The sequence below is a fragment of the Ctenopharyngodon idella genome, chromosome 18 (assembly GCF_019924925.1).
Source record: "Ctenopharyngodon idella isolate HZGC_01 chromosome 18, HZGC01, whole genome shotgun sequence".
In the NCBI taxonomy this organism is placed as follows: domain Eukaryota; kingdom Metazoa; phylum Chordata; class Actinopteri; order Cypriniformes; family Xenocyprididae; genus Ctenopharyngodon; species Ctenopharyngodon idella.
The window spans coordinates 21,175,365-21,191,133 of NC_067237.1; the positions used below are offsets into that span (position 1 = coordinate 21,175,365).

The window sequence follows — 15,769 nt, forward strand, 5'->3', positions numbered from 1 at the left end:
ATGACGCCTATGTTTGGATCATAGAAATGCCCCTAACTGACATTAACAATCTATGCACACAGCTTCAGATTAAATGTATGAATGACAAGGAATACCAGTAATTGTGGGAGCAATTAAAACTCGCTTTGCCACAGCAATTGACTCCAAGGATGCCCTACTGGCTGCCGTCTCGCTGCCCAAGTTTAAACTGCGCTGGGTAAAAGAGGAAACCAGAAGAGATCACATCAAGTACCTTCTCACCACTGAGTGCCGCGCCCTAACAGTAGAAGAGCCTGCCACCCCAATGAGAGATGCTCCTCAACCTGCTGCAGTCACCTCCCATGAGGATGACTTCTTTTCATTTGATGAAAAGCCCAATGCCATGGCTGATGCACCTATGTCAGTGGAAACAGAGGTAACATCTTATTTCAATTCTGATCTGGTGATGGAAAGCCTGCATCAGTTTCCAAGAATTAAAAAAAAATTGCACTACGCTATAATGCACCAACACCATCCAGTGCACTGGTCGAAAGACTTTTCAGTCTTGGGAGTCTGGTACTCACCCCAAAACGCAACCGTCTTGTGATGGACGCTTTCAGTGCCTTATTCTGATATGCTTCAACAGATATTTCAGTCAAGTGGGTATAATGGAATAGGCTGGCCCCCACCATAAGCACAGACTCAATTTCCCTTTACTTTCATTTTTCCATGTTCAGCTGCATGCTACCTCTGTTTTATATTTGGCAGGAAACAGAACTTTTTAAATCCAATTTTCCTGTTGGCAATGTCTGACCATTACTGAAGTTTTTGAGTTTGAACCATATTTACTGTCAGGCCTTGTGGGCCCAAACACCTTAATTTCAGTTTTGTATTTCTAAAAGTTTTTATTTCCATTTTTTCTCGTATGACTTCCCTTATTACTGAACATTTTTGAGTTTGACTTAAATGACTGAGCCATATTTCCTGTTAGGCCTTGTAGGCCCAAGCACTTTAATTTAATTTTTGTGTTGTACAATGAAAAGTGTCTAGTCCTATAGTTTCATAGAGCCAACTGCAATCTGTCTTGTTGTTGTAGCCTAAGTGGGTTAATTTTAACCTGCCTTTATTTGGTAGCCTGTTTTGTTTTAGTCTTTTTAGAGGCATATAAGCCTAAGGGTCTCTATTTGTTCTGTGTTTTCTTTCTAAGCAGTTAGGCTATGTTTAGCCTATATGCTGTCTGTCATCCTTTCTTGCATTGTCTTGAGCCTTCACTTTGCTTATTATAAGCTATATTGGATAGCCCACAGTCATTATGCTACATCATATCGCCCTCTACTGGATGTAAAATGCTCTGCAGTACATTTTTTTTCATTTTAGAATGTTAAGTTCTACATCTGTAGTTATTTTGGTGAAAGTAACTCAAAAGTAATACAGGAGTAATATAATGCATTGCAATTCTGAGACAGTAATATTATAAGGTAAAGAATTACTTTTAAATAACAGTAACAAGTAATCTATAATGTATTACAGTTTGGAAGTAACTTGCACAACACTGCGTCCATCTCGCGAATGTTCAGTCTTCTTCTGCCATCTTCACCCATTATCCGCTTTTCCATTGGCCAGCGCGAGCACAGAGGCCGAAATCATGCCTCCTGTAAAACACTGCGGTCACGACTAAATGACAGACCAATTTTAATTTTTAAACTGTATTTGTCATAACTTTGGCATATAATTATTAAAGAATAAAACAGTAAAAGAACATGAAAATCACCACAGTGGTTCTTGGGGAGATGTAGAACAAGAATCAGGTGGAGTTTGCAGAAAATAATTTGATTTCATATTTTTATTAATTTTTAAAATATGTCTGTATAGAGAGGTAAATTGTGTATGACTTTGACATATAATTATTAAAGAATAAAACAGTAAAACAACATGATAGTAGTTGGGAACATGTATAACAAGAATCAGGTGAAGTTTGCAGAAAACAATTTGATTTCATATTTTTATTAATTTTTAAAATATGTCTGTATAGAGAGGTAAATAGTGTATGACTTTGACATATAATTATTAAAGAATAAAACAGTAAAACAACATGATAGTAGTTTGGAACATGTATAACAAGAATCAGGTGAAGTTTGCAGTAAACAGTTTTATTTTATTTATTTTTTAATGAATTTAAAAAAAAAAAAATTCTACCGACACTAAACACCTACCACGCAACCTCATGTAGACGCGCAATACATTTTAAGCATAGATGGCGTGACCGCAGTTGTAAACCCCGCCCTAAACACGTCTTCACTGGACTATGTCATACAATACAAAGTGACACCAGCGAGAGGGAGATGAATGAAATAAATCGCTAAACAAACATATCAGAAACTGTCATTTAGTCTTTATTTACAAACTCGTGGTCTTGCTGTTTTTTTTTTTGTTTTGTTTTTTTTGAACAATTAAAGTTTGGGCTAAAAGTGTGTTGTAACGCAACCGTTACTGAACATGTACCGAGTAAAATATTACTGAAAATTGATTAGTAATGCCTTACACTACTGCGTTACAGCAAAAAATAACACATTACTGTACTCCCAACACTGATTAAGTGTAAAAGGAAGAACAGTAGAGAAAGAAACCACAAAACAGAAAGAATATAGCTATTTTTAAAAAAATAAATAGCATCTTATGACCCCTTTAAGGGTGAGGTGTGAATTCATGTTTTCTCTATATTTTTTACTTTAATTGCATCATGCTTGTTTGAGAAGAAAATACATTATATATAGCAGGTAAAAGGGAAGCTTTAATTTTTGGTTTACAGAAAGGGAGGAGTCAACATAGCCCCTGTTCTTCAAGCAGTCATAACTCAGATTCAGCATTTCCAGACAAGAAAATCTGATGATGGAGCTTAGATTAGGCTTCAATTCAACATCTAACAGCACTGCTGTGGGTTCAGAACAGATCGCTCCTGCTGTAGTTCTGGGTTTGTGCTGTTTGGTGGGTTTGCCAAGCAATATCACAGTAATCATCAGCATTGCTCGTGAGTGGAACAAACATTTGAGCTTTACCTTAAAACTAATACTAAACCTTGCTGTCTCTGATGCTTTGACCCTTTGCTTGGCTCCTGTGGTGCTGTGTGGAATACTGTTTGGATGGAAACTCGGCCTTTTGTTTTGTAGGATCTTATTCTTCTTGGGTCACTGGAGTCTGTATGTTGCTGTCCTGACGGTCACCTCCATGAGTGTGCACCGTTATCACAATGTCATCAAGTCCAGAGTCACTAACAGGATGATACTGCACAGACTGGAGAGACGGCACAGGCACCTTCAGCTGATTAGCATCTGGATTCTAGCCTTTGTTTTTGCCCTACCAATATTTTTCACTCGAGAACTCAAAGACAAGGATGGACTGCAAAGATGTCAGAAGACAATGGAGTCACAGTCTGTAGTAGTGACTGTTTTGCTTCTTCAAATCCTGTTGGGGTTCGTCATCCCATTTTTGATCATGTTAACATGTTATCTCTGGTTGCATAAATTTTTGAGCCAAAAAGCCAAGAGCTCCAATCTAACTAGAGCTCCACAGAACCAGGAACCCAGAAATCAGGGGCCAAAGTTTAGGACTTACAAGAAGAGACTTGTGGTCAGCATCGTTGTGGCTTTCTTTCTGTTTTGGACTCCTGTGCACATTATCAATGTGATTGATATAGTTACTATTCTGACTAAAACTTCTCATCCAGACGTTCATTCCCAACTGAAGTCCTTCCGTAGAGTTTATGGTGACACAAGCAAGACTCTGGCTTTGCTAAACTGCTGTCTGAATCCTTTTCTCTATGTTTTCTTTTCAAGGAATGTCATAAAGTGTAGTAAGTAGAACCCCCCCATTGTTTATTTCACAGTTACAAATTCAACTAATTATTTTTGAGTTGTAAACTTTGTCTGCTAACAAAATTGAGATCGGTTTGCTTTAAAAATTTCTTCTCTGTTGTAAAAAGCAGCATGTATGCAATCTTTTATCTTTGCTATGCCAAAAGAACATCTATGTAAATAAAACCTGAATGAATAAATGCTTATAAACATCAACTCACTGAGGGTTAATATGTCTTGTTTACAATTATTTCAATGATTTAGAATTTCTTTAATTTTTGCATGTTTTTCATGTTACATGTTACTGTAACTGTCCTTAAAATGCTCTTGCATGTAGGACTACTGTTCTGCTGTGAAAAATAGTTTTTCAATCTTTAGAAAGATGAAGAACATTTAAAAGTATTTATAAAAACAACCCTGTTATGATTTTTTTGTAGCTGCAGTATGTGAAGGAAGTTTTTAATTAATCATAACTAACATTCCTCCATCTTTTACACTAACTTTTTCTTGCAGAATTAACATTTATATGCTTTTGAAAACTGAAGGTCCCCAACACTCGGGCCAAAGTTAATGTGTCTGAGTATAACAAAAGAGGAAACAAATTTAGACAGCTGATATAGGCTTCCTAAAAATACCTCGCTCTGCACGAGTCAGACGCTCTAACAAGAAGGCTTAAGGCTGCAACCTCTAGCATCAGTCGCTGGAGCGTCTCATGAGATCAGAGGAGTGAGGTTTACTCGCACAGCAACTACTAGCTGGCCTCCGTTACATATACTTGTACTCAATCTTTTGATTGAGATATACTTAAAAGTATAATGAAGTATTCTAAGTATACTTGGCTTGTAGTGGAGTTTAATATTTTGATTGAGTAGCCTATTAAATACTTTTCTCTCTCAAACTCCCGTTAGTCTTTTGGTTGTGGGGGGATTCTCTCTGAAATTGGTCTGAGATCTTAGAGCATATTCAAAAGCATTGTCTGGAGTCTGTCTGATTACTCCTGCGCATCAGTTTAGTGGAAAACTAGAGACCAAGGGCCTCATTTATAAAATGTTGCGCAGAAACCATACTAAATTTGATCTTACGATCATTTCTCAGATCTTCGTACGTGTGATTCATAGAATGAACGTACACACAGAAAACGAGCGTATGATTCTCTTTCAGATGTGAAATCTATAAATCGCAAATGATCTTAAACTTGCGCGCAGCTGAATGGTTTTAGTTCTCTGCATTGTAGACAACACCTAATTAATGTCATTTACATATAAAAGATCAGTCATTGTCCAAATCCTTTAATTTAGAATGGCGAGCTGCAAGAATAGCTTAGATTTCCAAAAACCTACAGTAATCTTACAAGGAAAAGTGCACACGTCCGCTCAGACCCTGACATGGCGCTAACCACTTTTTTGTCAAGAGTCAAACTGCATAACTAAAGCCAACACTAATCACAATGATGGTGACTTCAAACTAAACATTTTCAGCAGAACATCATCATCTAAACCTCTAATTCTCAATGAGAACTTTTGTAGATATCTGACAGAAATAAAGTCAATCTGGTTAGAAATTAATGTCTTTGTTTATCTTCAGTTGATTTCATCTAAGGCTGTGGCTGAAGTCAGCTGCAACGTCTTCAATTGTAGTTCCATTAATGGTAAATGTTTAGCACCCTGTACTGCCATGGATTTTTCCTTTCTTTTGCTGTTTATTCCAACCAAAATTCAACATCTACCTAACGTTGGACCTTGACATCAAACAAATGTTGGGTTAAGACGTCAACCCAATTTTCATTTTCAACCAAAATCCAGTGTCTGATCGATGTTGGAGTCTACATCCCGTGCCTGCTGGGTAAAGGATGTAGATGGAGTGATGCTGGAAGAATATTCTCATTGGAGTGACGTAAGCAGTTATGACTGACAGGTGATGAACATGCACAACCCAACTTCTGTTTACAGCTAAATTTGTTAAAATTTTGTGGTCATGTTTTGATTTACAGTTATCTAAAGAAAGTTTCCTGAGAGAATCTCTTTATATTTGTTGTATGAATGTCTGTTGTTGAGTGTGTGTGATAGTGTTTGAGTAGCTGTAGTATCTGTCGGTGTATCCCCAGAGAGCAACTTTGCCGGCCCATGCGGCATGGAATGATGGCACTTAGGCAGACCGCTTCTGTTTGCCAGATCTGGATCACAAGCAGGCCATAGCAATGCCAAATGTCTGCCAAGAGCAAAGAAATAAACCAGAACTAAGCCTTATCTGAGCCACAAAATCTTTATATATTATTTATAGAATCATCTCAGCATTAACAAGCCTGTTAACAAGCAGAATCACTGAAGGAAAGAAGAAAACAGAAAAGAGACAAACAGAAACACAAGAGCTGACTTATAGCCATAGCCTTAGATTAAATCAGCTGAAGATAAAAGAAGACATTACATCTCTTAAGATCTGATTAAACAACACCACAAACAGCATTACCAGCTTAACTTATTACTAACCACTGACTTTATTTCTGTTAGAAATCTACAGAAGTTCTTATTGAGAATGAACAGGGTTTCAATGTAACAGTTTTTTTTTTCTTCCCTTTTTCTCCATTAGAAGTCACCATAATGGTGATTAGTGTTTCAATTAGTTGGGCTCTTAACTGCCTTCTGCGCCAGCGTGTTTATCAAACACATTCGCAGTGGCAAAGAAAGACAAAATGAGATCAGATGATGATAGTTAGCTATTGATGGTTTTATAATCATCATGAAATCACCTGAATCACTGATGTCATTTGTATCTAATAATGGTGTTGTGCAATTACATTACAACCCCTGTTACTGCAACAAAAAATCACATTATATTGCAAAAATCAATTAGAAGATTTAAAAAAAAATAATAATAATAATAAAAGGAAGGTGACACAAAAACATCAAGAATCAGCACATGAATCTCAACAATTGTGACAATCAAAAGTGTCATGTTGTAATGCATGCTGGGAACAATAGTACAAAACTGCCAGCATGCATCACAGCATAAATAAATTATGCAGCTGAATTGTCCTATTATTTTCTTAAATTCTAACTTCTTGCTTTTATTTTTTGCTGTGGTTTTTTAGCAGCTTTTTGTGATGTCCAGAGTTGATCTGATTGTCTGAATATTTTTTGTCACCATTGTTGAGATTCATACGCTGATTGATCATATCTGTGTTTGTCACTGTAGTTTGCTGTTTTCTGTTTGTTTTCTTCAATGTTCTGACTGATTTTAATAATACAGTGTGATCTAGGGCTGCACGATTAATCAAATCGAAATCGCGATTTGGCTTAGTGTGATTATGACATCGCAAAGGCTGCTTTTTTTAATTATATAAATATGGACACAGCGTGTTACTGAAGAGCTGCTCTGTGATCAGTAGTAAATGATGCTCCACCTGAAATCACTGCATTAGAAAAAGCAACACATGTCAAATATACAAACTTTCCAAACATGAGAAGCCTTTATGAACTTATTTTCTAACAAAAGACAACATTTAATGTGTTTTTACTCCAAACTCACTTCATAATGTCAGTTGAGTGTTTGAAATAGCATTCTGATTAGCATTGGATTATAAATATACTTTATTATTACGGAAATACCTGAGAAGGCTTGAAGAAACCATGCATTGTTGTAGTCGCCTTAGGTCAAGTTAAATAATTGTATCTACAACAAAATGATTGCTGAGCAAAAAATGTTTCCTTCTTTCCTGAAAATCAGTTTATTAGTCATAAAATCTACAATGTTGTCTACAGTCACATGCCACTTCTCCTGTGAGCTCAAAAAGGTGATGGGAGTTAATGATATATTAATGACATCACCACAGCTCTTTTCTGACCTGTTAAACTGACAGTGTTTTAACTGACCCATGCTACAACACTCCCCAGTCTATGTGTATGTGAAGAAAATGTTAACCCTTTCTATTACACCCAATAAACAAAATAATGAACTTTTAAAGTAGCACCAAATGACCCTTTTAATGGTGAAGTGTAAGCTCACAATGTTTTCTCTGTATCTTTTAATTTAAATTGCATTATGTTTTGTTGAGAAGAAAATATATAGCCTATAGCTGTAACAGGTGAAGTGGCTGCAATAAGTGCACAACGATAGAGAATGCAAAGCAACAAAATATATAGAGAATGCAACGATAGAGAATGCAAATCACAAATACTCAGGAACTACAGGGCAAACGTAGGAGAAATAGCAAAACCACTACACAATAATGTAAATGAGACTGAACAAAAAAATTAAATGAACTGAAGGCTTAAATACACAGACTGAGTAATCAACAGAAAACAGACAGTGCATAAATTAGGAACTATGGAAACTAATAAACACAGGGAACTCAGGCAAAACAGAACAGGGAAAACAGAACCAAAACACAATGAAACTAAACATACATAGAACTACACGTTACATTAGTCCCCCCTCCCGGAAGGTGCGTTACTGCGCCATAACAAGTTCAACCGAGCTAGGGCACCAGAAGACTGAGGTGGAGCCGGTGGGACTGAGGACCAAGGCAGAGCTGGAGGGAAGGCCAAAAGGGGTGGAGGGTCGAGACGCAGGCAGAAGTCCATGGCGTAGGCGAAGTGGCTGCAATAAGTGCACAATGATAAAGAATGCAAAGACCCGTCTTTAACACTCAGAAGTAGGGAAACGCGCCGGCGCGTTTTGCTGGATTTTTTCACATAGCAGCAAAATCAACTTAAAATACTCTGTCATTTTGGTCATAGAGACAGAAGTATTATATCAGTTGAAACTATAGAATGTCTTCTTCTATTTCACAAATATTCTGGAAACTCCAGGGCAAATGTAGGAGAAATAGCAAAACCACTACACATAAATGTAAATGAGACCGAACAATGAACTGAAGGCTTAAATACACAGACTGAATAATCAACAGAAGCAGGTGTGTAAAATAGGAACTATGAAAACTAATAAGCACAGGGATCTCAGGCAAAGCAGAACAGGGAAAATAGAACCAAAACACAATTAAACTAAACAGACAGAAAACTATATGTTACAATAGTGAGTCAAAGGGGAGCTTTAATTATTTTATTTTTTTTATTTATTTATTTTTGTGTGTGTGTGTGTGTGTGTGTATTTGCAAGCACCTTGTTTCGGGGAAGACTGAGATTAAAGCAAAGCTGTGGTTTTGGTTTACAGAAGTGGGAGGAGTCAACATAGCCCTTGTTCTTCAAGTAGTCATAGCACAGATTCAGCATTTTCAGACAAGAAAATCTGATGATGGAGCTAAGACTAGGCTTCAATTCAACATCTAACAGCACTGCTGTGGGTTCAAAACAGATTGCTCCTGCTGTAGTTCTGGGTTTGTGCTGTTTGGTAGGTTTGCCAAGCAATATCGTAGTAATCATCAGCATTGCTCGTGAGTGGAACAAAAATTTGAGCTTTACCTTAAAACTAATACTAAACCTTGCTGTCTCTGATGCTTTGACACTTTGCTTGGCTCCTGTGGTGCTGTGTGGAATACTGTTTGGATGGAAACTCGACATTTGGTCTTGTAGGATCTTGATCTTCTTGGGTCACTGGAGTCTGTATGTTGGTGTCCTGATGGTCAGCTCCATGAGTGTGCACCGCTATCACAATGTCATCAAGTCCAGAGTCACTAACAGGATGATACTGCACAGACTGGAGAGACGGCACAGGCGCCTTCAGCTGATTGGCATCTGGATTCTAGCCTTTGTTTTTTCCCTACCAATATTTTTCACTCAAGGACTCAAAGACAAAGATGGATTGCAGAGATGTCAGAGGACAATAGGGTCACAGTCTGTGGTAGTGGCTCTTCTGCTTCTTCAGATTTTGTTGGGGTTCATCATCCCATTTTTGATCATGTTAACATGTTATCTCTGGTTGCACAAAGGTTTGAGCCAAAAAGCCAAGAGCTCCAATCTAACTAGAGCTCCACAGAACCAGGAACCCAGAAATCAGGGGTCAAATATTTGGACTTACAAGAAGAGACTTGTGGTCAGCATCGTTGTGGCTTTCTTTCTGTTTTGGACTCCTGTGCACATCATCAATGTGATTGATATAGTTACTACTCTGACTAAAACTTCTCATCCAGACGTTCATTCCCAACTGAAGTCCTTCCGTAGAGTTTGTGGTGACACAAGCAAGACTCTGGCTTTGCTGAACTGCTGTCTGAATCCTTTGCTTTGTTTTCTTTTCAAGGAATGTCATAAAGTGTAGTAAGTAGAGCACCCCATTGTTTATTTCACAGTTACAAATTCAAATAATAATTATTTTTAAGTTGTAAAACTTGTCTGCTAACAAACTTCAAAAAATCAGTTTGCTTTAAAATGTATTCACTGTTGTACATCTATGTAAATAAAACTAGAATGTGAAGGAATTTTTTAATTAATCATAACTAACATTCATTTTTCTTTCAGGGTTAACATTTATATGCTTTTGAAAACTAAATGTCCCCAACACAAGAACCAAACCATCATATTGAAGAAAAATTATGTAATGAATCACCATCTTTGTCATGCACTTATTTTATATGAACTGTTGTACTCTTTTGGTTGTGGGGATTCTCTCTGAAATTGGTCTGAGATCGTACCGGCTGTGATTAAAGCATATTCAAAGGCATTGTCTGGAGTCTGTCTGGGAATATCTATTACAATTATTATTAGATTATATTATTTTAATGAACACACAGTATAGATAATCACGCACAATAACTACAATATACAGTTATGAACCCTGGTTCCATCCTCTCTCTTTACAGTAATAAAATCATTAGTGTCTTATAAATGCTGCGCCACTGTAATACTGAAAGGCAGACAGGTTTCTGTAGGTATTTTATCTCTATAATGGAACATAAGCATAATGGGACACCTCACACCTTTGTTTCATAACCCTGGTGCTAAATGGTCTAACTCAGAAACAAGGAAGGAAACACTGCATGTTGGTTTTAGCACCTTGTTAAGTTTCACAGAAGAGTACCGGACATGTGGCTGACATGATGATAAGCCTGCATTGCCAATGTACATCTGTATCAGTTTGAGAACTGTTTGAAATAAAAATGTTTAAATACACTTGTATCACCAAAAACATGATTAATAGAAAAACAGCCAGGAATAATTTTATCCCTTATTATTATCCCTGACAGCAACAGAGTGTCTGTGTAATCCACACAGATGTGGGCGGATCTGGGCTACACTATGGTGCTGCCTGGGTAAACATACTTTTCCAGTTTTGCAGTTTACAGTAACATATATTGAACACAGATTTGAAAACAGAATAACAGTACAACATATATCAGGTCAACGTTTGGCTTAAATGCTTCTTTTTTCTTTCTTTTTTCACAACTGGATAAGGATTTTGACTATATGCACAACTACATGTTGCAGTACTTTAAAAAGTTTAATAAGTTTCATTAAACTACTTTTTCTGACATATTCTTAAATTTAGAATACAACCAACAGGGAGCTAGAAGGTTGAGGCAGGAGGTTCAGGTCTCCATTCAGAAACAGATGCAGTGGAGGAAGAGTTTTACATAAGCTGGTTTTGGATATAGTACATTTGTGCACTGAACGCCTCAGTCTGTGTTGAATGTGGTGCGATATCTGAGAGACAAAGGTTAGAAATTAAATCAGGGCCTCTCAGGACGGTGATGCCACAATGCACCTGTCCAGCAGGAAGTGGCACTACAGTGAAGGTCAAAAGATGCTGAATATTGACTCTTCTCTAGAACATAATCAGATCTCCAACAACAACATGATAAGGTTAGCCTAAAACATGCCAGAGGGGCGCAGCCATGAGCAGGCATTTGTGGAGCTTACAGGCATTCAGAAAATGTTCCAGATTTTTCACTACATGTTTCCTAAAGTGGTCCAAATTGGATGATGTGTTCTCCACTGCTTTTGACGATTTGCACCGGTACATCTGGGTCATCTGAACTCTCACAGTAAATAAGAATGGCTGCGTTTAACTCCATTTTTAGACATACACTCGTGAACTTCCCCAAGCACAGGGGAATCCCCGCCGCCATTTTGAAAGTGCGTTCAACTTCGTGAAGTGGGCGAGGGAAGATTATTTGGACAGACCCTCGACCCCTCGATTTTGACAGGGAGTGAGTCTACTCAGTATGTTCACTTCAGGCAGATCCATAGACCACAATGCAACATGACTGTGACGTCACAGCAGATCACGCTTAATTTACCCCCACCCCACACATTGGAGTTATTTTTACATTTAACTGCATAATACCTGTAGCTACCTTAAGCTGACTGTTTTTTTACGCAGTTTATTGTATCATTTTTGTTTGTGTATTTTTTTTAGATTTTCTCCAACAGCCCAAGCATACATACAGGCCTATAGAATGGTGCATAAAACAAATTCTTAGGGGAAAAAAAAACTGTAAATAATAAATCAGCTCCATTGCGGATTCCAAGTGATCAGGGGCTTAGGGCCAGTGGCGTAGCCAGAATTGTATTTATGGGGGGACCAACCTTAAAATGAGGGGGCCTATATATATATGTATCAAAATGAGTAGACGACCTTTGAAACTAATACACATTCATTGTACCTGTTATATTGTTATGCCAGAAGGTGGCAACCAGTGACTGCTGTTAAAATGCATTTCATTCATTAATTTTAAATTATTTTTACATGATGAATTCTTTAAATTAATAAAAAAAAAATGTAATAGACTTATCTATAACATTTTAGGCAGTTATAAAGACTAATTTTGAACATAAAACATTTTGTCAAAACCTCAAGTAAATTAGCCCTACATATTATTTTGTTTGATTGTGTAATGTTTTGCTTTCTGAATCGTGAGAGAACCACGATCTCTATTCTAAAAAATATAATTTATCCAATCATAAACTCATTCAGTCATTTTCATTGATCTCATGCTAGTATAGTCCTATTTGATGATCAGCCCGTTGCTGGGACATTCTAAAATGCTTACCGTGAAAAAGCTTACTTAATGTGGCTTAATTTACTAAGACAGTGTTATTAACAAACCAAACTTAGTAAACACCATACTAATAATGTTACAATACAGAAGGGGACAGAGACACTGGAATGCAGGTAATATAGTTTATTGAACAACCAGGAGCTTATACGGAGTGCAGGTAAGTGATGGCAGATAAGGATACTGGAGTGATACTTGTCTTTTCTTTTGCAGATATCGCAGGCAGATGACAGACTGGAGCCGAGAAGACACTGAGGAACTCACATGAGACGAGGAACAACGAAGGAGACTTGGGAACACACTGGAGACAGGTAAGTATCTTGGAAGGAGTCCTTGAGGTAAGCATACAGGTAAGACCATGTGCAAACGAGACCAGACAGTGACCGTGTGAGTGCGTGTGCCTTTTGTGCTGCTGTTGATGACTGTGCTGATGGGATGCAGGTGTGCATGATTAGAACTCGGTGATGATGTGCGCTGTGGTTGGGTGATGGTAGAGCCTGGCGTGTCTGTGCCAAATAAAGCATAGCCTACTATGTACAGGAAAAGCAGATGAGCCCAGAATATGAACGCAACACGTTTAATTACACGTTAAGCGTTTTCTTTATGGGAGGAAAATGCTTAACGCTTAAGACAATGACATTAAAAGACCAAACTTAGTAAACACTATACTAATAAAGCATACTATAGGCTACAGAAAAATTGGTTTGTGCAGAATTTAATCTTTTAATATCACTTAATATACGGTTTTCTATGGGAGGAAAACACTTGGCTAATGTCACGTGTAATTAAACGCACTGCGTTCATATTCTGGGCTCATCTGCTTTGCTGTACATAGTATGGTTTATTAGTATGATGTTAACTGAGTTTGATCATATCACTGTCTTAGTACATTAAGCCACGTTAAGCGTTTTTCACGTTAAGCGTTTTAGAATACCTAACAAAGGGGACTCAATAAGCATCTGTATAGGTTATAACAAATGTCAAGTCACTTGACATTTGATATTCAACAGTGCTTTGATCTGCCTGCATTGACACTATTCTTTTAAGAGCTGCTGTGCAGCCAAATAATGTACCAGTTATCAATGTAAAGCTGCTTTGACACAATCTACATTGTAAAAAGCGCTATATAAATAAAGGTGACTTGACTTGACTTATAATAAGCACTTAACTAAAAAAAAATATTAAATACTAAAAATAACTAGAGAGCTGGCTGACTAAAGTAAGTTTAAAAATGCTATCTATAGGCTAATTTGTACATGGAGTTAATATATAAAATACTTGGATAGCCTACTTAATTTCTTTATAATTTAACTGGGACTTGTTTACAAAGTATTCATCACAGAAGTCCCGGGAACAAACGAACATACGTGCACAACTCCGTTGCTGCCCCGGAAAAACAAACTTCATCCACTGTTCCCTTAACGCTGGGTTCTTTGGGAAGCTGAAAAAGGTAATCTTTCCCTCACAACCAAAAACACACTCCTTCGGTGACAGGAGCTGCGTCTCATTTCGGAGGCTGTGTCCTCCGGAGGTCGCATTTGAAGGCTGCATACATCATCAAGGATGTCATATTTAAGAAAAGTAACCGTAACAAAATTGACTGATATTCATTTGTGAGATGTAAAATACTGTAATTTCTTTCTTACTTTGCAATCTAACGGTTATTTTTCTTAAATAAGACTGCCTCGATGATGTATGCAGCCTTCAAATCTCTCGGCTTCCGTATCCCGAACAAAGCGCGTTGATGGCTGTGCTCTTGCTCTTGTTCCTGAATGACAGATCCTAGTGATGACATGTAGATGGAGAAGAGAAGTGGTCCAAGCTGTGGGAAATGTACCAATGTGAAGAGAAGAATTGATAATGTGAGTGCAGGTACAACTGAGGAGGAGATGGCCTGAAGAAGATGACTGGGGATAGGGTCAAGCGGACGGGTAATAGGGTGATTGGAAAGGATGAGTTTGGAAACATCTGCCTCAGAAAGCATAGAGAAGGAGGGGAGAACTGTGTGTTTTCGGTTAAGATGTTATTGTCAGTATGTGGTTTGGAGAATTGGCCGCTGATGGTTGTTATTTTATGTGTCAAGAATGTGGCAAAGTCATCAGCTGTAAGAGCTGATGTGGGAGGGAGGGGAGGAGGGCAAAGAAGAGAAGAAAAGGTTTTGAAACGTGTGTGGGAATCAGTAGAATTGTTAATTTTATTGTGATAGTATGTGGTTTTAGCATTGGAGACATTTGTAGAGAAAGAAGAAAGGAGTGACTGATAGAAGCTTAGATCAGTAGGATCTTTAGGATCTTTAGATTTGCGCCACTTCCTCTCCGCAGCCCCGAGTCTAGAGCGATGTTAACGGAGAACATCGGATAGCCAGGGGGCAGAGGGGGTGGCGCGGGCTGGTCTGGATAAAAGGGGGCAGAAGTCATCTAAGCAAGATGTTAGATTGGTGCAAAGAGTGTCAGTAGCATTGTTAGTGTCCAGTGATAAGAACTGATTAGGGGGAGGAAGTGTGGATGAGACCAAAGAGGATAGGTGGGAGGGTGAGAGCGAGTGTAGGTTTCACCGAAAAGTAAAATTTGGTGGAGTGTGTGTTGAGATAGGAGTCAGGATGAAATTAAAAGTGTTGAGGAAATGGTCTGAGGTGTGTAGTGGAGTAGCAGCATGTGTTGATGAGATCCAATTGGTTACCTGATTTGTGGGTAGCTGTAGTAGACACTCGCCTGAGATCAAATGAGGCAAGCAGAGTGTGAAAGTCAGTAGCCTGAGGTTTGTCTAGATGGATGTTGAAATCTCCAAGTACTAGTAGAGGAGTACCATCCTCAGGAAAGGATAAGAGTAACACGCCTTACTGACTCAGAGCAAAACGAGAACAAACGCGACTTGCTATGTGAATACAGAAAGCAAACTTTCCTAGCAACGACACAGCACTAAAATCAAACTAGAAAAGACACAAAAAACACTTACAGTATGTAGATCCTCCTGTTGCTTGACTGCTTCTCTCTAAAAAACGCTAAATTACAAC

The 15,769-nt window shown here is 37.9% G+C and overlaps 2 protein-coding genes across 2 annotated transcripts; both read left to right on the top strand.

Annotated features, from left to right (window-relative positions):
- Window positions 1-893: 893 nt before the first annotated feature.
- Window positions 894-3,969, top strand: LOC127500271 (leukotriene B4 receptor 1-like). Its single transcript, XM_051871334.1, has one exon. The coding sequence runs from the start codon at window positions 2,845-2,847 to the stop codon at window positions 3,814-3,816; it is 972 nt and encodes a 323-aa protein (XP_051727294.1). The 5' UTR covers window positions 894-2,844; the 3' UTR covers window positions 3,817-3,969.
- Window positions 3,970-8,788: 4,819 nt separating this feature from the next.
- Window positions 8,789-10,800, top strand: LOC127500272 (leukotriene B4 receptor 1-like). Its single transcript, XM_051871335.1, has 2 exons — window positions 8,789-10,018; window positions 10,220-10,800. Coding segments are annotated over exons 1-2 (963 nt in total). The 5' UTR covers window positions 8,789-9,056; the 3' UTR covers window positions 10,221-10,800.
- The last annotated feature ends 4,969 nt before the right edge of the window (window positions 10,801-15,769 follow it).